The sequence below is a fragment of the Schistocerca cancellata genome, chromosome 9 (genome assembly GCF_023864275.1).
Source record: "Schistocerca cancellata isolate TAMUIC-IGC-003103 chromosome 9, iqSchCanc2.1, whole genome shotgun sequence".
Classification (NCBI taxonomy): Eukaryota; Metazoa; Arthropoda; class Insecta; order Orthoptera; family Acrididae; genus Schistocerca; species Schistocerca cancellata.
The window spans coordinates 190,147,025-190,170,922 of NC_064634.1; the positions used below are offsets into that span (position 1 = coordinate 190,147,025).

Below are 23,898 nucleotides of genomic sequence, written 5' to 3' on the forward strand. Positions count from 1 at the left end.
AAGGTCTGACTGTTTTACGTCTTCTATAGGGTGTTAATTTAAAATTTCGTTTTTCCTTAAAGTTCACACGAACTTAATTTGTTAAAATTATGCGGAAGAGCAAAAGGGATTTTTTGTACGTAGCGGAGTTTTAACGCACCTTTATTTTTTAAGTCTAAGAAGCACAAAAAATACGTCCAAGTCTGTTTATCCATGATTATTATAATACTTCTCCCGTGTCATGTCGACTACCGCGTGAAATGGTGTTTGTCGCAACTCTAATTTTGTCTTACCATGACGCAATTACGTGTACAATTTATGTATTTGAAATTATATTCAACGTATATAATTGTTTAGAGGACTGCACAGCAAAAAAAAAGTCTTGAAAATGGTGGAAGAGTACGATTTGTACCATAAACAATATAAAATTTAACATTCTAACTGCTGGATCTCCTTCTGCTGTAGGACAATGGTCAATGCGCAGAGTTACTGATCGTGCAGTAAGGTGGGGGAAGAGACAACTGTAAATAATTGTCTGGCGCGGTCTGAAATCGAAAGTGGCTTGGCGTCATTCGGAGATTTTTAGTGTTGATGTGATAGACCATGACGATATGCAACTGTTAGGAAGTTGCGTGTAGTCTTTACCATCTTAGTTCGTGTATTATAACAAGAGATGGCGCGCAAAGACAGTCATCTATCGACTTGAGGCTTACGGCGACTTCTGCTGAAGACTGAAAAACTCCAGGGATAACATAAGAAGCAATATCCTATAAGTTCACAAATGTCATCCCTAGATATCACCACCGTACCGTTTTATGGGTCACTTGTTTATCGTTGTAGATCTATGTAATACCAAAAAGGAGAAACTGCAGTTTTTAGCGTTATTAGTGTGTGGTATTTGAAGTTGCGGTTAGTACGTGAAATTCTTTGGTAAAATCTTCGCAAGTAAGTATATCTGACATAAGTAAAGACGCATTCAACTTTTTGATGCCCTGAGTAGTAGTTTTCTTTGAGTGGAAATATATGCTTGGACTATTGTTAATGAAAATGACAAGTAGTATAGAATTCCTTAGCTCCCGGCATAACTCATAATTTGTTATAATACATTAAATGACTCTATCATTGGTGAAATACAAGACTTATGTCGAGAACGACATGCTAGTGGCACAAAATCAGACGCGAGTTCTTGACCGGTGCTGTTGTGTCTATATTTTCTTTATTTTGTTCTGATTTTATAAGTGAAGAATAAAATGTTTGAAATATTTCGTAGCAGTGTTTGGCCCCGTCAGTAAAATTTCAGAATTTCAAACATTTCTTTTGCAGTGCATAGTAAAACAGATGATCGTCATATTTTTGAAGTTTCTGAAACTGTTTACGGATTCGTAGTATTAACTATTGTATGGACGTCGTTACCCTGGAGCTGGAGAAAGGTGTTAGAGCAGCAGCATTAAGAGCCAGCATTTTGTTGAGTGAATTAGACAAGGGTATATTTTAAATTGCTGCATGTATAGGACAGTATTGCTTTATTCATTACATACTAAAATGAGTGAAAATTAGAAATTTCTAATTTTAACAGCCATGATCGTAACATAATAGGCGCCACCAATTTCGTAACGGTGGTAAAAGATGAAAGTTGCTGCTCTCTTGATGTATGAACCAATTATCTGTAAATAAATAAATACTTTCGCTGCTGGAACAGCTGTACTAAGAGTGTGGGATTGGGTTGTACGGCGGTGTTTTTGTAATACGAGCACATTCGATGCACATGTTGAGTGACTAACGCTTCATTCGCTGTTGCACATAGCTGAGAGAGCAGTTAGTAGTAAATAAATATGTTTGAATTGACGTAATTTCAGAATAAATATTTTTCTGTGATTGAGAAAATCTGTTACGTATTTATAAGAATGTAGGGTTCGGGAAAAACTTCGGAGTAGTGAAAATGTTCATGACTGAAGCATGTGGTCAGACGAATCCTATCATCAATTACGAAAAAAAGATCAAAGAAATGACCACTGTCGTAGCGTCCGTCATTGGTAATATCACAAATAGTATAAATTCAGAATATTAGTTTATTTTAGGATATGCTCTTTTCAGTTGGCGTAAGCTCCGCATATTTTACTTAATTTTCTTTCTTTCCGCTTATTACAATGTTGCTTGCTGTGCTTTCTCCATAGCATAAATCTTATAAATTCATTTCGTAGATCCATATGCTACCCTGTTAGTATCCCATGCTTCTGCACTTTTGCAGCTGTTACCATGTGTAAAGTTGGTTCAGTACTAAAACTTCAAAATCTTCCCAAGCGCCCTTTATGCAAACATTACAAATTGCTTTGTGCATTCGTATTAGATATAAAAAAAATTAAGTTGATGCTATGGTACAATTTTGTGTGTGTGTGTGTGGGGGGGGGGGGGGGGCTGCTCTTTTAGGGTATTGAAAGCTGTTATATTTAAATTATTGATTTATGTTAACTTGAGGAATTGTTCTTAGGCTTACAGAGAACAGAGTTAACACTCAAGGCAGGTGAGCCCTACTGGATTTCTAATTTCAGCAGAACCACATCTTGAAGCAGCTACCAATGTAGTACAGCCATAATACACTCTCATCATAACTGTCTCAACCGTTTTTATTACAAGTGGTATAGGAGAGAGATTACACATGTCTTACGTAGACCTAACTTGTCTTCCTTCATGTAGGGTTGTTGACAACAATAACAACAACAGCATCTACTACTACTACTACTACTACTACTGCTGCTGCTGCTGCTGCTGCTGCTACCACCACCACTTCTACTCATAGTAGTTCTATTGAACACCTGTTTGACATAATAGAATGATATGCCCATTCAATTGGTAAAACGTTCATATGCATGCTGAAGCTTCTAATTAAAAAAACATGTTAAATAATGGAAAGTTATCAGTTACTGACTGTGTGTGTGTTTTCCATGTATTATTTTTTTTGTTCCTTGCAAGATAGAAAAAAATAAACAATCAGTCCAGTTGTTTGCACAGTCCACAAGAGGGTCAAGAGGAATATTTGATAGAAGTTGTCAGATTTGACCAGTGATGTAATGTTAGGGGCTGCATTTACAGTAGGATCCAACACATATGGATCCGGGATATGTTGGAGTATAGAAATTGTCAGATTACTGGATTTTCATTGAAAAATGCTGTTTTTTTTATATTGAAACATTTGACTCACAAACCAAAAAGAAAATTACTATGTAGAACTCAGATTATATGTTAACAATACTTTATATACTTTTTTTGCAACAAACATATTAATTTTAATGTATTAATCATTTTCATGTTCATCTTCATCAATAGGCTTCTTCTGTGATATGAAGTCATCAGTCACCCCCTCGCCCCGACTGAGGAGATTTTTATAGCTTTCTCTCGCAGCCTCCTTAAAAGTAAAACATCAGCTGCTTCTATGTCATTTTCCTATACCACATGATGCGTGTTAAGTGCAATCACAGCATTGTTATGTCATATGGTCTGTAATGTCAAAAGTTTCCCATTGTTCTTCATTGTCATATGTAGTTAACATGTCTTGGATTATCTTACCACTCATCAGCTGACAATTTTCATCTTTGTTTCCGAATAACCAGTCATTTACATGGTAACAGACGTGTGTTGCAGCATCATTTGAACAGATATTGTCAGTTTTTTCTTGGAGCTGCATGATTTTCTCATTGTTAATAGGTTCTCAATAAGTTTACGTTCTTTAAAACATTTTTTTGTGCGTGTATGATAAAGGAATAAAGGAAGATATGGCCATAGTTTATCCCTCACACATACCACAATTTAGGCGAAATACTTCCCAAAGCCCAAGCAAGGTTGTAAACATCATCTTTAATATGTATTTCTCTTAATGATTCAATAACACTTTCCACTTTACTAATTACTCTATACTGCAAGCTTTTTTTAAACCTTAACAGTTTGGATAATATTCTGATCCATAGTGGATGTCCGGGGCAGTTATCCAGTACAAACAACGCTTTGAGACACATTTTGCTTCTTGAGAAGCTCTTTGATCGATGGTATGAACTCCACGTGAAACCACTCACTGAAAAATTCCCATGCCATCCAAGCCCTGTTTTGGTGTTTATATTTGAATGCTAGATATTTTAAGTTTTTGAACACCTTGGGAGTTTTTGATTTTCCTATGACAAGCAGCTCAAGTTTGTGCGTTCCACTAGCATTAGAGCATGACTGTATCTTTATTTTTCTGCCAGGAGCACTTGCCTCTGCTTTGTGCCTGGATGTTTTGTTGGACGAATGTTTCCAGAACAATTTGCTTTTGCCTGCATTATAAACCTGACTAGGACAAAGACTTAACTCTTTTCATATTGTGGTTAGCAAGCATATACCAAATCTTGTTTAAACTCACCAAGCCATCTCGTACTTGTATGGAAATAGTCTTTTTCATAATTTCTTTATAGAAAAATCTCCATTTTCTTTGATAAGATCTCCTGAATTTTGAGTGTGTTTACTACGTTCATGAAGAAACCATGTGTGCAAAGCTTCTTCAATTATCAACTGGTACTCACCAGCTTTCATCACTTCCCTGCCACTGCTTTTACTGTTCAAATTGTGCACAAACACCCCAATTTTATTGAGATTCTTTTTAATGTCATAAAGGGTAGCACACCCAATGCCATAGAATGAAGCTGAATTGTTAATTTTTTCTCCTGTGTTTAATTTTTTAGTAATTTTGGGTCAACCAAAGTCAATGTCTTGTGTTTACTTTTTTCACTACCTGCTTGAGACACATTGTATGAAAGATATGAAACATTCACTAACACTGTCGAAGCAAGTTAAAAGAGGGCACTAATTTGATTGCACAATGTATGTAATAATCAAAAATTGGAGGCTGACTATGTATTGTTTACTAAACTGTTCAATTGAAGGGGTCCCACCCATCCACATCGCATGATCTCGGCATGTTGTGTTGGATTATTGGACGTGTTGGACTGGCGAAGTGTCAAATTATAGAAACTCTACTGTATTGAATTTTATTGTTTTTTGGTAAAGCCAACTACTGCGTAAGCAAAGAAACTTGGTTGTGGTGACAGATTGATCTACAGCTTTTCCCGAGGTGTAGGTTAGGTTGGAATGTGATAGTTTAGTTGTCAGTTGGCGAAGCTAACAAATCTGTAACTAACAAGAGCCTGGGTTTGGTGACACTGATCTGTAAGCTGTTTGAAAAAATTGCCACCGATACCACATTATAGTTGCAATTTTGTATAAGCCGTTTGTCGCATTTTTCCTACATCACTGGTCAAAGCCAACAACTCATATCGAATGTTCTTCTTTATCCCTGCAATTTTTCCTACATCACTGGTCAAAGCTGACGACTCGTATTGAATATTCCTCTTTCTCCCCACAGGAATGTCACATTTATTAAGTGGTGATGATGCAGCCAACCATATAAAATGCTGAATCCTGTTTAAGTGGCAGTTCTGTAAATTGTTGCAATGTTTCCAGAAGTCAAAAAGTAATTATCCAACATCTGCAATCTCATGAAGTGTTTGTTTGATGAAAATAATCTGATCTCTCTCAAATCACAAAGTGGTGTCAACTTGTAGCAGCAGCAGCACCACTGTATTCTTCAAATCTTCAGCAAACTTGTCAGTAGGCTTGGTCTTTCATTTCTTGTGTTTTTTATTTGATCCTTTTAGCTGTGGATCTGGAGCTTTCTCCTAGTGGATTTGAGATAATAAGGCATTAAATTATAAAACAATTGTGGATGTTACTTGCAATGTTGATAATGATAGATGTTGAAAGAACGACCAGTGTTCTATGATACAATAAAATTTGTAGAGGGATTTGTGAGGTTGGGAGAGAGAATTGAAATTGAAAAGAAGGCTCTCTGATAGAATGTTTATAAGTTAAACCATTTTGTTAGTGTCATAATTGAAACTGAGGAGAAGAGTACTTGCAGAAGAGGACATGGGGTTGCAGAGAGGTTAGATTATGAAGAGACAATAACTTACATCCAGGTAAATAGGAATAATAAAAAAGTCTTTAGAGGAAGGCCTGATTTTCAAAGCTCGAGACATTCACAATATCTTACATTTGTAGCAGCACTTTACTTGCCCATCTGTACATATCTATTTGTATTTTACAGTGTAGTAGTAGTAGTAGTAAACAAGATACTGATGTCCACTGAAATTCAGTTGAAGTATAAACATTACCAATTAACTCCAATGGACCTCACTTTCTTGGTGGATCTCCACATGGACAAGTATGGAGTTTCCAGAAATTGTGGATGTAAGTTAAATGGAAGAGAAACTTTCACTTACCCACTGTGATTCATGAACTGAGGGTATTTTTCAGATTATTAGAACTTTCAAGGCATTGATTCTTTTAAAGCATGTAAGCAGAGATTATATTATTTGAAAGTTCATACATAGAAATCATTTTCTGACAGTGATAATGGAAAGAAATGGGGGATTTATTCAGAGACGGAGTCATAGAGGGCACCAAAAACGCTTTTGACACTGTTCCTCGAATGTGGCTTCTGATCAGATTATGTGCTTATAGAGTATTTTGTCAGCTGTGCGATTGGGTTCGTGGTTTTGTGTGAAAGATCACAGTCAATAGTAATTTTTGAGAAATCATCTAGTGAAATGTAAGTTATATCTAGGGTTCCCCAAGGAAGTATTATTGGCCTTCTGTGGTTTTTAATCTATATAAATGGTTTAGAAGACAATCTTAGATTGATTGTATGTGATACTGTCATTTACCTCATAGTAAAGCCATTATAAGATCAAAATGATATAGATAGGACACCTCTATAGTAAAAATAGTGGCAGTTGATTGTCAACAATAAAAAGTGCGAGGTCCTATAGATGAGTACTAAAAACATTCTTTAAAATTTTGGTTATGTGATAAACCATCTTAAAGACTGCCAATTCAACTAAATACCAATGGATCACAATTAAAAACAACTTAAATTTGCACTATAACACAGAAAACATCATGAGGAAGCCAAACTGAAGATTTTTTTATTGTCAGAACACTTGGAACGTGCAACAAACCTAACAGGGTCTACACTACGCCTCTGTTCTCTTCTGCAGTATTGTTGTGTGGTACAGGAGTCTCACCAGATAGGAGTGCCAAAGGACATCAAAGTTCAAAGAATGACAGTCAGTTTTCTGTTATTGTTAGATAGGGGAGAGTCACAGATTTAATAAGTGATTTGGAGTGGCAATAATTAAAACAACGCATTTTTTCAGCACGGCAAGATCTTTCCACGAAACTGGCATCACTAACATTCTCCTCTGAATGTCAAAATATTTTGTTGACTCCCAGCCACATAGAGAGAAATCACCCCACTTTGATAGTGAAATCGGAGCTCATATTGAAAGATTTGAGTGTTGGTTTTTTCCCCCTTGAGCTTGTTGAGAGTGGAATGGTAGAGAAATAGTCTGAAAGCAGTTCTGTGCACGATATGCCAAATATTTAAGTGTGAATTGCAGAGTAACCATTGGTTTCATCCCCTGCCTATTTAAGAGAGGAGCTGGGGGGGGGGGGGGGAGGTGGAGAAGTGAACTCGACACCTAACTGAACTTTGTGAGAGTTTCTTCGACACGTGTAGTTGTCTTGGGTTTACGGGTAACCAGTATTACATTCTGTTGTTGAAATGTGAGAGGTGAATGTGGCCTCTGTTGGTCAAGAATAAATTACTTAGGGTCTGTAAGTTTTCCAGTAGCATATTTTAGTTACTCAGTAACATTGGACCTGAACAACATCTGTGTTTACGCACAAAATCGGGTGGCAAGTTTCCAAGAGCATTAATTCTTCTATAGAATTTGTGCAAAGTAGGGGATCTGCCAAACTGCACCACGGTTTTCTACACAAGTTGTTCAACCCCTGAGATTAAACCAAGTAGTATAAGCAGCCACCATAAGGGCCTGCAATAAGCAAATTATAACTTTTTTGTGGAAAATTAGTTCGAAATGTGCTTCTTTTATGAAAGCTGTCACTAATGTGAATTTTGTGGAGCAAGGCCCTGTAATTAATTTTGAATATTATCCTACATTGCTTTAGGATACTGTGTAAATGTCTATTGGAGGAAACGTCTTGCCGGAATAGACGTATATGTAAAACTGATAAGGTTAACATGTTACCACAAGATATGGATTGTTGGTTGCAAGGTGATTTTATGTGCAGTTACTCAATGTCAAGCAACTACTCCTGCACAGGAAAAGTGAGCGCCTGCTGGAGGATTTATGAAAAAAATTTCATTAAAATTATCTTGTAGCATAAAAGAGGATTACATTGTTATGTCTTAAATGTGATTCACGTGTAATATTATATATGAAAAGGGACAAATCTGCTGCTAGGTTTTTTTTTTTAAAAAAAAGACAAGAATGCCAAGTGAATTTCTCACTTATTCTTTCTAAGTGTACCAACAGATGGAAGATTTTTCTTTAATAGTGACAAAGCCAAGGGGCAGCTTATCTATTATTCAGTTACTTATCTATCAACTGTCCATTGTTATATTCCTGTTGGGTTCCTCTGTGTGACTCCCTCTCTAAATATGAATTTGAGACTACATCAAGCTGCTTTCCACAGTATACCTCAAGATAGCTTATGAAAAATGTTTTCGCATTGGAGAGTGAAAATACGTTAATGCCTCGTTAGGCAGTTTTGTTGGGAATATATTGTACAAATCCATAGCGACCCCTAAAAGCATGAGGTTTCTCATCAATGGTTAAAACTCAGAGTTTGTGCGTACCCTTGAAATTTGTCACAAACTCAGCCTAAATGGAATGTACTACAGCCAACTTATCAGATGTCCTTGTCTTGTATCTGGTTTTATAATTTATTGTATCTCGTGACAATTCTTGCAGTTTCGATTCCTGATCGATTTGCATTCCGTGGCTCCAGTACAGTTGTGTGGTTAGCTTTCTTTATTTTCAAAAGATAAAATAAACCAAGGGACACCAGTAGCTCACTTCTTATCTTTTCTTTACTATCTCTTTCTCTCTGATAGTCAGAAAATTCTGGTTTGAGCAGAATGTATTTGTTTGTATATTTTACAATGCGATCAATCATTTCCATGCTAAGTATTGTACTGAGTCCAGAAATCTCAGGTGTTACAAGCCTGACATAGCATTTGGTCCTGCAAAAGTTTTTACCACATTTTTATTTCTCACTTTGCTTGTGTCTGAGCTAACAGTTTTCCTTTATTTAGTAGCTTTGTCTCTTCCTACAAAGCGATCACCAGTAAAACCTGTTTGTCAGTTAGCATCTTCATTTTTATTCAACTCATATTCTCATTAATTTCCACTGTCATAATCACTATGAGCAATAATTACCTCATCTTCATCATCAGTATAACCATTCAAAATCCTGCCTACATCTTTTATAAAATCTGAATCTCCATTCATGAGACACTTAAGTTCCTCATCACTGTAATGCTTTCTTGTGGAACAGCAGCAATTCTAGTGAATACGGATCAGAGGAATAATGTAACTAAAATAAAACACTATGTTTGAGGAAGTAACAAAATGTATATACGATTAGTTACAACACAGCACATTGTGTGTGCCATCAATGACAACATTAAACAAAATGTCCTGTTAAGCAAATTCATTAGCACTGTGAATTACTAGACTGCGTGCACCAACAGTAAGGATACTAATGAAGGAATAGCTAGAGGTCTAAATGTCTTAAGTGTTATCAAGATGATGAGCATCATGCATATTTAAGTTTGGCGCACTCTGTGTGCAAGTGTGTCTGCTCTGGGGTTAAATACAAGGCACACAGAAGAAATGGTCCCTTTTATATTGAAAATTTATTTTGTTATGCTGTTGAAATTGTATGTTATAAGACAGATGATTGAAGATTTGTGGTCACATATGGTACACGTTGGAACCAGAGTCAGAGTATTGAAGAATATTTTTCTTTTACTTTTAATTGGGCATTACTGTAGCTTGAATGAAATGACCTTGGCTGGCACCCGGTCTATACTTCTTGACTCACTAAAATGTCAATAACAGGGTTATTTTAACCCAAGTATATAACAAATTTCATTAATGTATATGGCTTGCAGATAGGGCCTATGTAGTATGTTACCACAAAAATGTGTTACCTTAATAATAATAATAATAATAATAATAATAATAATAAGTCTCAGAGTAAGCAAAGCAAATTTGAAATATTAAATACAATAATTTCTCTGAATGACTTCAATTACAACCTTCTCAAAAATAATTGTGCACTGTTCTCATGAACATTAAAAGGAAATCCCTTTCTCAGTTCTCTTTTGACCATGGGAAATTGCTACATACAGCCATTTGTGCTATCTACAAACTGGCATGTAGCTATTCCAAAGTAATAGCAATAGAACTGTATGCTGCCTTTTTGGAGGCAACTGGGAGGGCTGTGTAAATCCAGACAGTATGCAGTCATATCCATTTTATCACGAAATAAATCTCGGGCTAACAACCTGGTATGAGTGTGCATAGGACACAATATTTTGGTAACTGACCACGTCACAATCATCAGGTGCGCTGATGTACTGACCGGTGGTGGGTCGGCGCCATGTATATATAGGACAATCCCCTTCCCGCTCCTCCCTCAGGCGTTTCCTATGAGTCGATGCGGTCTGCGCCCCGTGCACGGTCCAGGTACAGCACCATTCTCCCGCCGTCTGGGCGCTACGTCCTAGGTCTTCTCATTCAGGAGGGTCTGCCAGAACTGCTCTCGTTATTCTTTGGGGGAAGAGGGAAGAATAATGAGAGCGGTTCTGGCAGACCCTCCGTGAATGAGAAGACCTAGGACGCAGCGCCCAGACGGTGGGATAACGGTGCTGTACCTGAACTGTGCACGGGGCGTGGACCGCATCGACTCATAGGAAGTGCCTGAGGGAGGAGCGGGAAGGGGATTGTCCTATATATACATGGCGCTGGCCCACTGCTGGTCAGCACATCAGCACACCTGATGATGGCGATGTGGTCGATTGCCGAAATATTGTCCTATGCACACTCATACCAGGCTGTTCACCCGAGATTTATTTCGTCATAAATTACGCCTGGAGAAATTGAAGAATCACTCCATTTTATCAATTTAGTCTCCAGGCATCCACTATGAGCAGCAGTAAAATCCCCCAGCTCCATGGTGGACAAGGGAAAATTTGTAATTCAACATGAATCAGTGGCACGAGTTGTCTTGACCAAGAAATGCAGGATTTAATCTGACACCTGATGAATGTCATGTAAGTTTGTGCAGATGGCCAGATACCAATACACATCTAAGACATGAAGTTCTACAGGTTCAGCAGAGAGCCGGGTCACTCATGTTTTGGGCCGTACAGATTCGAATGCCTTGCATAGTTATTGAGGGGATGAGGCTGTGCAATATTGGGACAGGGTCACCTAACCAATTGACCACCCCAACAGGTAATGTTTTGGCAATTGACTTGTCATTCAAGACGATACTGCACAAGCACACCTTGACCACCTCAAGAACACATTCCTCCAGGAGGCAGAAACCAACCGAATGTAATAGCCAGTTGCATCTGCTGACAAGAACATGACTGAGCATTGCATGGACCAGGTTGAAGCTTGCTGTGTGTCATTACTGGAACACTCATTGCACCTTGGATGACCTCAGGAGGGCCTCTACCAAAGAGTCTGAAACAATCTCGAGCAGCAACATCTCAACCACCTTGTGGATGGCACGCCAAAAGAAGCAACAAAATATTGACTGTTTCCTAGCAACAGGTTTTGATTTCACAGATCTGCACTTGTGAACAGGGTGCTGTTATTTTGGTTATTGTTTTGTTTTTGTTTTGTTGTAAAGCTATTTTTTTATTCCATTAGGATTATTTTATCTTCTTGCTCCTATTGAATTTAAGCTGTCACACATTCATAGGTATGCAGGAGGTGTTAAAAAAGTCTCTATGTGAGTGATTTATCATGAATTATTATACACTGATGGAAACAGCCCCAACTTCAAGAAATAATTAATGTAGAGTAATCCAATTTTGGGAGTACATTTCATTTGTCCAGGTAACATGTTTAAGCAATTAATGTTCCAAGTTCACAGTGGAAGGAAGCTACTACAAATAAGAAAGGCTGGTATATTAATAACTGGTGTAACAGCCAGAATGTTGAATGCATGCATGCAAATGTGCATGTGTTGTGTTGTACAAGTGCTGAGTGAATGTCAGTTTGTGGGATGGAGTTCCATGCCTGTTTCACTTGGTCAGCCAGCCAGTACAGGGATGGTTAATGCTGGTTGTTGATGGCACTGGAGTTTCCGTCCGATGTTGTCTCACACATTGTCTCTCTCGATTGGAGACAGATCTGGTAATCGAGTGATCCAAGGCAACATGTTGACACTCTGTAGATCATTCTGGATTACAACACTGGTATGTGGGCGTATATTCTCCTATTGGAAAACACTAACGGGAATGTTGTCCATGAATGGCAGCAAAACAGGTCGAATCACCAGACTAACATACAAATTTATAGTCAGAATGCGTGGGATAACCCAGAGATTTCTCCTGCTGCCATGTGAAATTGCACCACAGACTCAGCTCCAGGTGTTGGTCCAGTTTGTCTAGGCCACAGACAGGTGGGTTGCAGGTGCTCAGCTGGTCTCTTAACCAACACATAGCCATAAGTGGCATTGAGGCAGAACTGACTTTCATCAGAAAACACAACAGACCTCCACACCACCCTCTAGTGAGTTCTCACTGGACACCACTGAAGTTGCAAATGATGGTGGTCTGAGGTCAATGGAATGCACACTACAGGGCATCTCTCTCCAAGCTATCCGTGATATAACAGATTTGTAACAGTTTGTTTTGTCATTGTGGTGCCAAGTGCTGCTTGAATTACTACTGTAAGCACAGTACGTTGCCCCAGAGATATACGGTGAACATGATGGGTGGTCTTCCCTCTTGGTAGTGACACGTGGCCATCTGGTGCCCACTCTTGCGACCCTACACTCCTGTTACTGCCATTGCCAGTGATTGTGTACAGTGGCTATATTCATGCAGTCTTTTTGCAATATTATGAAAGTAACGTAGAGATTCTTGTAGCTAGCCGTATTACACAACCTGCTTCAAACTCGGTGAACTGTTGATAATGGCATCTTCTTCATCTTAAAGTCTCTCTAGAATATCACCTCACTATGTTCAATCTCAAAGGTAACTACCACTTACCAACATTACCAAGTCTATTTAAAACAAATCTGATTTCCATCCTGATAGTGGTGCTACTAGGTCCACACATTTGTGACTGGCACTTAGTTTGAATAGACGTCATCTTTCAGTTGCAGAAACATGCCTACCAACTTTATCTATCTTGCTCATCTTCTTCATGGTGTGATTTTTTCTCCGTCAGTGTATATAAGATATTAATGAATGGAAACATTTTAAAATTTGATCTGTCCTTCATTTCATAGGAGAATGCAAAGAACAAAAGTTATATGTAAGATTTTGGTTTTGTCATGTTTCTTTGAAATGGTAGGTGATGCTATGAAGTATATACCATGATGTGCTCCAAGATATTTTGTGTGTGTGTTTTTAGTAACTGCTTTGACTCTGGGTTATCTACTAACTGAACAGACCGTGAATGAAGAAAAATGAGGGCTCCAAATTTGGGATCGTAAATTTTGTGTTACCTGTTTTATGCCCTTCACATTGTCGTATAGCATCATTAGTAATTTTCTAAAGCAATTTATGCTGTTAAGTGATTACAGACTGGTATCAAGAATTATGTTCATTGTTACAGGTGATTGTCTATACTGGCCCTGTCCCTGTCATCACTGACCGCGTAGCTGGAGGCTTTCAGTATCATGCTTGCATCTCAGCAGTTTTGTGTGAAGTGGAATAGTTATACCACTAACTTGCAAAATGTGTTCCCACGACTTCTTTCCTCGGAACACTTTGTCGACCTCACTCTTGCGTGTGAAGGTCGGATGATAAAGTGTCACAAAGTCGTGCTGTCAGCATGCAGCACATATTTCGAAAAGATGCTTGTGAACAATCCGTGTCAACATCCAATCATATTCATGAAGGACATGAAACACTGGGAGGTGCAGGCACTTGTTGATTTTATGTACAAGGGGGAGGTAAGTACTTTTTCTTACTTTGTGGTAGAAAGTGTTTTTTGCTCTTATGTACTATTAGGGAGATAGCATACTTAAAAGGAAAAAAAATTCATAGTGACATTTACTGTAAGTCACTGTGCCATTAGGAGCAGTGTGTATTCAGTAGACAGAAAGGGAGGATTGCTGTGGCTTAGAGCCATTAGTAAAAAAGATTTGGTGCCACAGCTGCAGTACCAAGTCCCATTGACTGAAGTGGATACATATTTTGTAGATAGTAATCAATGTGTGACGGTAAACACAAATGAACTCGTGCAAAAAAATGGATAAAGAGAATAAATTCACAATTATGGAATTATTGACTGCTTTCCTCATCTTTCAAAGACAATTTTGTGCAATTTGGTAATTAATTTACTTCATGGTTGGAGCCCATTGGAAGCATGTGTTTCTTGATTATGATCATGCGAGCTACTGAACAGGTGCCTTGTTCTGGTATGAGAGCACCTTTTTGATTCAATTCAGAGGGTATTGTTCCTGCTAAAGAGCTGGTTACTAGTTCACACATTTTCAAATACCACTCTTGATGGTAACACGAGAGCCCTAACTAAGTCAGTTGCACTTTTCCTGTTGACAGACTTCTGCTCAATTTCCCCTCTCATTGGACTTTCACACCAGCACTAGGCTGTTCTGAGTGTAGTGGGGGATCATGATTTCTTCTAAAGCTACATAACAGCACCAGAAGTCCTTCAGAATGTGCTTTTGATTTTCCCTATTCATGATTTGGAAACTTCCTTTTTGAAGCTTTAATGATGTGGACCCCCCCCCCCCCCCCCATGAACCATGGACCTTGCCGTTGGTGGGGAGGCTTGCGTGCCTCAGCGATACAGATAGCCGTACTGTAGGTACAACCACAACGGAGGGGTATCTGTTGAGAGGCCAGACAAACGTGTGGTTCCTGAAGAGTGCAGCAGCCTTTTCAGTAGTTGCAAGGGCAACAGTCTGGATGATTGACTGATCTGGCCTTGTAACGGTAACCAAAACGGCCTTGCTGTGCTGGTACTGCAAACGGCTGAAAGCAAGGGGAAACTACGGCCGTAATTTTTCCCGAAGGCATGCAGCTTTACTGTATGATTAAATGATGCATGGAGAGCTGCATCAAACCAGTCTCAGGACTGAAGACCACAACAACAACAACAACAACAACAATGATGTGGAGTCAACAAATGCGTTGGCTTCTTTCTATCTGGACCTTCACATAGGGCATTATGAACTTCTTGATGCCTACTATTTGACACACACTTGTTTTTATATGGTTGCCTTCTGTCACAGTATCATAAACTTTGTCAACCATTTGTTTAGAAAAGAACCTCTGTCAGGTGTAAAATACATGCCAGATCTTGTGCTCTTCGACCACGTTTAAATTCACTTACAAAGTAAGACATGGTCTTGGGTGCTAATCCAGAGTACACATGAAATTCTATTAACTCAGTCTGAATTTGAGCCATATTCTGTACTTTTCATGTAAACGGTATGTTCGATGTATTAATCAAAGATTATGTGTGGTTTGAGTTGCTTGTCACTTTGACAATGACTGGTGTGAAATCGGAGAAAAGGTCTCTAGTGAATTGAATGTTAATGTGTAAATGACAAAACATATTTGTAATGAGGGTGTATTACATTGAATTCTAATAAAAATTGGTCATACGTACTAACGTTCAACAATTCTGTGCAAAAGACACCCTGTTGCACAGTGACACCATATTATATTAGTCTGTCATGCAAGGGCCGAAGATGGTGAAGGATAGGAAAGGCTCACCATGGTTTTTGGCTTTTTGCAGATCCAAAAGAAGTCATAGCCTTAGTTACTAATGAAAGCTGTTGCAGAAACAGGATGAATTCAAACGCAGGATTCCACCTACCAGAAAATTTAGTGTGCTAATGGTATATAAAATCTAGCAATGAGTCAAAATTGTGAATCCCATCACTCAGTCACTCAGATTTTGAAATGGAGTATATAATCATGCTTCTCATCATAACTTGGTGGAGGAGGAGGACGAGGAGGAGATATAACAAAGCTAGCAGTTTTTGTTAGAAGATGTTTCAGATAATCTGGATGTGATTTTCAAGTATTTCAAGGCAAATCAGAGCTAAAACAGAAAACAACTGAAATAAAATATTAAGAAAAATAAATTGTAGAATAATTAAACAGAAGCAACAGCCACTCCAGGAATTGATATTTCGTATGATTGTATACTACAATCAGCAAGCAGTAGGCTTGCTACACCTGCTGCCTCTGCAGGATACATCATATGAGAAGTCGTTTGAAGCATGATCTCTCTCTCTCTCTCTCTCTCTCTCTCTCTCTCTCTCTCTCTCTCTCTCTCTCTCTCTTCATCGAGTCCGTCAGTCATCCGAACAGCCTTTTCCAGATGGCAACACCTGCTTGTTGTCTTATTTGACTTACGTAAAGCATAAGACACGACTTGGCGACATCATATCCTTGCCACATTGTATGAGTGGGGTCTCTGGAGACCACTCCTGAATTTTAACCCAAACTTCCTGTCGCTCCGAAGTTTCCATGGCCGAGTTGGTGACTCCCATAGTTCCATCCATATTGAGGAGAATGGAGTCCCACAGGGCTTTGTATTGAGTGTGTCTCTATTTTTAGTGGCCCTTAACGGTTTGGCAGCAGCTGTCGGGCCCTCCGTCTCACCTTCTCTGTATGCAGATGACTTCTGCATTTCGTGCTGCTGCTCCAGTACTGTTGTTGCTGAGCAGCGCCTCCAGGGAGCCATCCGCAAGGCACAGGCATGGGCTCTAGCCCACAGCTTCCAGTTTTCAGCCGCAAAGTCGTGTATCATGCACTTCTGTCGGCGTCGTACCATTCATCCAGAACCCACACTTTACCTTAATGGCGATCCACTGTAGTGGAGACATATCAGTTACTAGGACTGGTTTTCGAAGCACAATTGACTTGGCTCCTTTGTCTTCGTCAGCTTAAGCAGAAGTGCTGGCAGCACCTCAATGCCCCCCGTTGCCTGAACAACACCAATTGGGGTGCAGATCAGTGTACGCCGCTGCTGCTCTACAGAGCCCTTGTTCAATCCCGAATTGACTATGGGAGTGTGGTTTATGGTTCGGCAGCGTCTTCAGCATTGCATTTACTCGACCCTGAGCACCACTGTGGGGTTCGATTAGCGACAGGAGCTTTTAGAATGAGTCTGGTGACCAGTGTACTGGTGGAGGCTGGTGTCCCTCCACTGCAGATCAGAAGTGCGCAACTGCTCACCAGTTACAGAGCAAACATTCATAGTTCCCCTGAGCATCCGAATTACCGCCTCCTTTTCCCGCCAGTGGCAGTCCATCTCCCGTATCGGCGGCCCAGATCAGGGCTAACGATTGCAGATTCCGTGCGGTCCCTTCTCGCCCAAATTGGAGTCCTTCCCTGTACCACCTCTACTTGCGATCCGTTCACATATGCCTCCATGGTGTACGCCTCGGCCGCAGCTTTGTCTGGACCTTTTGCATGGCCCTAAGGACTCCGTTAACCTGGCTGTTCTCCACTGTCACTTCCTCTTGATTCTTGATGTGTTCCGGGGCTCTGAAGTGGTTTACAGTGACGGCTCAATGGCTGATGGTCACACAGGCTTTGCATTTGTTCATGGAGGACATATTGTACAGCACTCCTTGCCAGTTGGCTGCAGTGTTTTCACTGCAGAGCTGGTGGACATCTCTCATGTTCTTGAGTACATCCGCTCGTGCCCTGGCGTGTCATTTCTCTTGTGTACTGACTCATTGAGCAGCCTACTAGCTGTCAACCAGTGCTGGCCTCGCCACCCTCTGATAGCATCTGTTCAAGAGTCCATCTATGCCCTGGAACAGTCCCGCCATTCTGTGGTGTTTGTGCGGACCCCAGGACACATCGGAATCCCCGGCAACGAACTTGCCAACAGGTTGGCCAAACAGGTGACACAGAAACACCTTCTGGAGATAGGCATCTCCGAAGCTGACCTGCGTTCTGTTTAACACCACAGGGTTTTCTGGCTTTGGCAGACGGAATGGCATAACAGCACGCACAACAAACTGTGTGTCTTTAAGGAGACTATGAATGTGTGGAAGTCTTCCATGCAGGCCTCTTCCAGGGAATCAGTTGTCCTCTGCCGGCTCCACATTAGCCATACGTGGCTAACGCATGGTTACCTACTCCGTCACGAGGACCCACCTCAGGGTCGCTGTGGCTCCCAAATGGCAGTCATCCACCTCTTGCTGGACTGCCCACTTTTAGCCGCTCTGCGGCAGACTTTTAACTTTTCTAGCACCCTGGCTTCATGGTTGGGCGACAATGCCTTTACAGCAGCTTCAGTTTTATGTTTCATATCCGTGAGAGTGGATTTTATACTTCTGTGTAGTTTTTAGTGCATGTCCTTTGTCCCTCTGTGTCCTCCACTCTAGTGCTTTTAGGGACCGATGACCTCGTAGTTTGGTCCCTTCTCCTGCTTTTAAACCAACCCACCAACCACATCTCTCTCTCTCTCTCTCTCTCTCTCTCTCTCTCTCTCTCTGTCTGTCTGTCTGTCTGTGTGTGTGTGTGTGTGTGGGGGGGGGGGGGGGGGGGCGACACCTACAAACAGTGTTTGTGGTTTGGCATTGTTCTTGTATCATGAATGTATTTCTTAAATGTGTTGGAAGTGGATGAGCAGCAGCAACATAGAGGCATTCCTGTGTGCCGGCTTTTAAGAGTAAAAAGCCATGAAAAACTGACAGAGAAGTTGTAACATAGGATCAGTAGACTGCCTATGGGAAAGTATATATAAATAGGCATCACAGAATTCATTATGTTCAGTGAAGAGTTTGCCCAACCATTTGTTGTGAATTAATTACTATAAACTACTATTGAAGCTGATGAGTTTTCCACCATGATTTACACATTTCGTTTAGTGAAGTGACTGTGGGGTTATCGAGATTACTTGGGGTTCCTAGCAGTTACCATACAACAGTAAGTTAAATGTGAGCCCCTTGTATATGTATGTGACCTGAAGGTAAACAACTGTTCTTTGAAGACTATTGAAAACCTCAGTTAAGAAAATTTTGCTAAACTTCACCATACAATAAAATGGTGTGAAATTTGGAAGCAAGTCCAGTGAGGTTGACTGTTCTTGTGCTGATGCATCAGCCATTCACTCGATATTTGAAGGGAATGTCTACAAGTAACCTTATAAAACTATGTTAGCTATATTTATTAAGTTATCTGAGCAATTATGCTCAGATTTGCCGAGCATAATTGAAATAACACTATTCTAGTTAGCCGTACATTTTGACACTTTAATTGCTCTTTGCTTTATTTCCATGGTTATCTAAGTGCCTTCTAAATGTGCTTTAAGTTATGATCTCAGTACAGAGATTGTTGCCAAAACATGATGACTTGGAGTTTTATTCCCAGCCCTGGACATACACATTGTTTTATATGCACCAATATTCACCAGTGGTATCACACTATAAAATGTCTATTCTGTAAGTGTTGCCAGTGCTAAAGGATGAGACATTCGTGTTGCTCTTAAGAAACAACAGTATTATTTGCATAGCTTGTGCTTCAGTTGGAAGGCAGAGTGAGTTGTTTCAGTGGTTAGCAAGCAGTTGAAAGGAGAATGGTTCAAGTCTCCATCCATATTCAGTTTTTCTTGTGTCCCTAAATGCTTCTTTTGAGAAGGCCGCCCTATATTTCGTGTCTAATCTAACCTTGGGCTCCTCATCCAATTACCTAGTTATTAAAAGGACATTGTACTCCAGTCCTACAGTACATGAAACCTGCATCCTTGTTGCTTGGATTTTCTGAAATGCTGATTGTGGTAGACTCACTAATGATTTAGATGGAACAGGTCCACAGCCTTGAAAAACTTCTTGAAAGAAATGTTTCCTTCATTTGTTATTCATTCTCCCCCCCCCCCCCCCCCCCCCCCCCCCCACCCAACTTTCCCCTCCCCACCCACATGATGATTTTCAAACAAAATGTTTAACCTGTTAACTTTATATGTTTTGGGTTACAGGCGTATAAATTCATGGGCAGTCCCTGATTGGCCAGGTTAGAGAGCTCACAGCTTTTATGACAATAATTATCGTGAGTAACTCATTGGCAGTTACAGATGTTTGGCTTGGCTGCTTCAGTTAGGTGTGTTAGTGAAAGACATTGATGGTCTTCGACCTTGTAAAGCTGACAGTGAACACGTTTATGATTATTCCTATTGCCTTAAGTATTTCTTTAGTATGGAGAAGAGTGTAATCTCCATCTCAGCCAAATATGTAGAAATGTGAGGGATGTTCATTAAAAAGTTGCAATTTTCATGTTGCATGAGAAGTGGTGAGGGGACAGAACAGTTGCCACACTGACTCACAGTTGATCAGCATGTTGGGAGCTGAAATAGTAAGAAAGCCACAATGCTTTTTATTTACCTAGAGTATCCATTCAAAATCAGCACTGAATTTGAAAAAATGTCAAATCTGTTTTGCAGTACAATTTTTAAATCTCAGAGCTACTGATAGTTGTCGTGAAAACTGTGCTGTGGACAAACTGAACATGATTATTATAGGTGTTGTGCATCTGTGGTGTCATTTGTTCAAGAGAAGGGCCATTTATGATGAAAAGAAAAGTGACCATCTGTCTGTGGTCAGTAATGAAATGGTACAGAAACTTGGAGGCAGCAACAACTACTACAGCAAAGTGAAATCAGACTTCCATAGTATCTCAGCTGTAGGCTAATTTCCTGCAGATTACTTGAAGTGTTTTGTGTGAGACTAAAATTACAGACACTCAAATTCTGTATATGTTGGGTTTTGTAATTCTTTTCTCACAACCTCTAAACTCAATAGATGACTTCTTCTCTAGACTTTTTTTTGTTGTGATGTGAAAGGAGAAGCCTACTGAACAAAACAGTGACTGGTTGTGAGCCATTGATTTTCTTTGTGAACAATAGAAACAATACTCAGTTGTGTGGGGTCATACTGCCTGGTCAGACAAAAAGGGGGGGGGGGGACTTACAGCGGCACATTAAACTTTTTTTTTAGCTAGAATGGTTATGGCTGCCTTATCTCAGGATGGTAAAGGAATCTTCTTTGTGGATTTTATGGAACGTGGAAACAGTTGATTCTGGAGCGTACTGTTATACAATAAGAAAAGTGAGAAGAGCTATCCAAAACAAGTAGCATACTCTTTTGTGTTCCAGTGTCACATTATTTTCACTACAACGTTTGGTGACACTGGCAAAAAAAAGGAATTGTTGCCTCAGTTTGAACGAGACATTTTGGACATCCACCTTACAGTCCAGACATGGTTCTAAATTGGAAACTAGAAAAAGAATTACTAGAGAGCTTATTTTAAATACTGCAAAATTTGCATTCATCACATCTATGGGGACTGCTGTTTGTCTACGGAGTAAAGACTGGCACAATTACAGTCGTTGAGAGCTATGGTGTGGAAAAAAGCACAAAAATTGTTTACATGTGCTGCAAATCTTTAAACACATTGGAGTCAATTGAAAAAGCAGTACTGGCATAAGACTGCACTCACAGATTTTGAGAACATGTGGCATAACTATACACTAAGCTATAGCTTGTTCCAGATAGACATTACAAGGCCGCATGCAAAACACATACTGTATGCACTGTCAGTTGTCTAGTTACATTCCAATAGCAGGTGTCTATGTGCAAATCATTAACAAAGCTTAAAACATAATGTAAGAAAATTAATAGGAAGGTGTCAGTTTATACGGATGTTTCTGATACATTTTCTTTGGCCCTTCAAGTATTTTATTTATACCCTAATGGAAGCTGCATTCTTGTATATCTTCTCTTAGTCCTTCAGAAATTATCACTTCATTATATGGAGAGGTATTGTATCTCTGTCAAATGATATGCACTTTCTTCTTTGCAAATGAAAGCACAGAATTCGGCATAGTGCAGCATTTAATTTTTGTTAAAAACAGAATTCTTCTTCTTCCTCCTTCTGAAACGTTCTGCTTAAGCTGGTTGTTTATAGCCGCTTTTGAACTTCTCTTTTGTCCCAGTCTATGGTTCAGCATCTCCTCCCACTGCAGTCCTCTTTAGTACACATTATCCTTCACTTGGCCTTTTCATCTTGTTCATGGTCTTCCAAATGGTCTTTGTCCAGATTCTGTCTATTCGAGGGCCACTCCTAGAAGTCGTGTGTTCTAGATACTATAACTTCTTTGAAATCACTTATCAGATGTCGGTCTGTGTAACTGTTTATTTTCATCTCTCTGATTTAAAATTTTAGCAGCAGAAGTTACTGTGGTTTCATAGGGAAAAATTATCAACATATCTATAGTTAAAATTGCTGCTATGAGTGTCTATATTTCAATTGAGAAAAACTTCCTTTCAATTCATCTTTTGTATGAGGAATGATAAAAGTGTAAACAATTCTGGTAATATGTGAGTGTAACAGCTTAAATGATTCATCCTCTGCACTGGGGAGGAATGGAGAATCAATGATTTGATATTCATGAGAAATTTGCATTATGTCACCTCACTCAGATTTTAGTAAAAATTGCGTAGTATTCACATCAACTGTACGTATGTTTCGTTTAAGTGCAGTTAGAATCAGAAACTAGGACTCAGCTTATTTGAAGAATATAGTTCCCTTCAAGAAACTGAGGAAACACACATGATCACTTGAAGCAAAAGTGTTCAATTGTCTATGGATCTATCTCTGTTTTTACTTTGCATGCAGCTTCTTTGTGCACAAGTTGAGTTTTTGGATGCATAAGTTTTTGTAATTGTGAGTGGAAGTGGTTTTATGTACATCAGTGTGAAGTTAAATGCTTCAAGAGGAAATTACTTGTGTTAAAGAGGGGAGATGTTACAATCACAGAAGTATATACACCTTTGGCTTCTATGGAAAGAAGTTGTAGTTTCTTTAGCATCAATACTTATGCTTTTAAACAGCAAAAGTTGGTCAAAATAGACTGCCTACCTGCCTGCAAAAGAGAGAGAGAGAGAGAGAGAGAGAGAGAGAGAGAGAGAGAGAGAGAGAGAGGAAAGCATGGCATGCAGAAGGCAAGTTGAAAATGGAATGAGACTTTTAGGGTTGTGAGGGCATATGATGTTACTTCAGCAAAGAACCTGGAAGTATGAGCCCTGTTATCAGTGTGACATTGCACCCTCTGTGGCTTGGATGCATGAAATGATTTGGTTGTCATAAAACAGCTGTTTTCTCGTGAGACAAGCTGCTGTTCTTGATATCCAGGATACTGGCACTGATATTGTGGTATTGACACCAGAGCTGGCCTCACACGTTCTGTTGGGGACAGAACTGTGGATCTTATGGACCGCGGGAGTACCTCAACATCGTGCAGATAGGTCATAGTTATGCTGTGTGTGGACAAGCATTTACATGTTGAAAACGAGCACTATGGGACAGGCATGAGAGAGGTAACACATGAGGACCCAGGACATCCGTTATATACTGTTCTGCGCTAGAATCTCCTCAATCACTACCATATGTGACCTGATGTCGCACCTGATAGTTTCCCACACTAAGAGGCTTGAGAAACACAGCTGTGCCTTTTCAAAACTTTGGAAGAATGCGAATTTTTCCCAGGACACTGATATACTGACTGATGATGGTCAGCTGGGATAGTGCAGAACTATGATTTTGTCATTGAAGGCAGTGCGATGCCGTTCGCAGCAGTCCATGTTTGCTGGTCAGGCTCCTTTCTAAACACAGCCATTTGTGTTGTGGTGTAAATGATAGCATACATGTGGGGTGTTAAATCCCGGCTTCAGCTGCTGTTAGTCTCCAACCAATGGTGCAGGATAATACACAATGTTTCATGA

At 39.7% G+C, this 23,898-nt stretch overlaps 1 protein-coding gene across 3 annotated transcripts in view; it reads left to right on the forward strand.

The window, feature by feature from the left end:
* Positions 1–724: 724 nt before the first annotated feature.
* The window catches only part of LOC126101067 (protein bric-a-brac 1-like), a 193,619-nt gene continuing 170,445 nt past the window's right edge, over positions 725–23,898 (forward strand). For all 3 annotated transcript variants that reach the window (XM_049911739.1, XM_049911740.1, XM_049911741.1), the window contains exons 1-2: positions 725–924; positions 13,737–14,076. In XM_049911739.1, the coding sequence (XP_049767696.1) occupies positions 13,801–14,076 (276 nt within the window). In that variant the 5' untranslated portion in view covers positions 725–924; positions 13,737–13,800. The remainder of the gene's footprint in view (positions 925–13,736; positions 14,077–23,898) is intronic.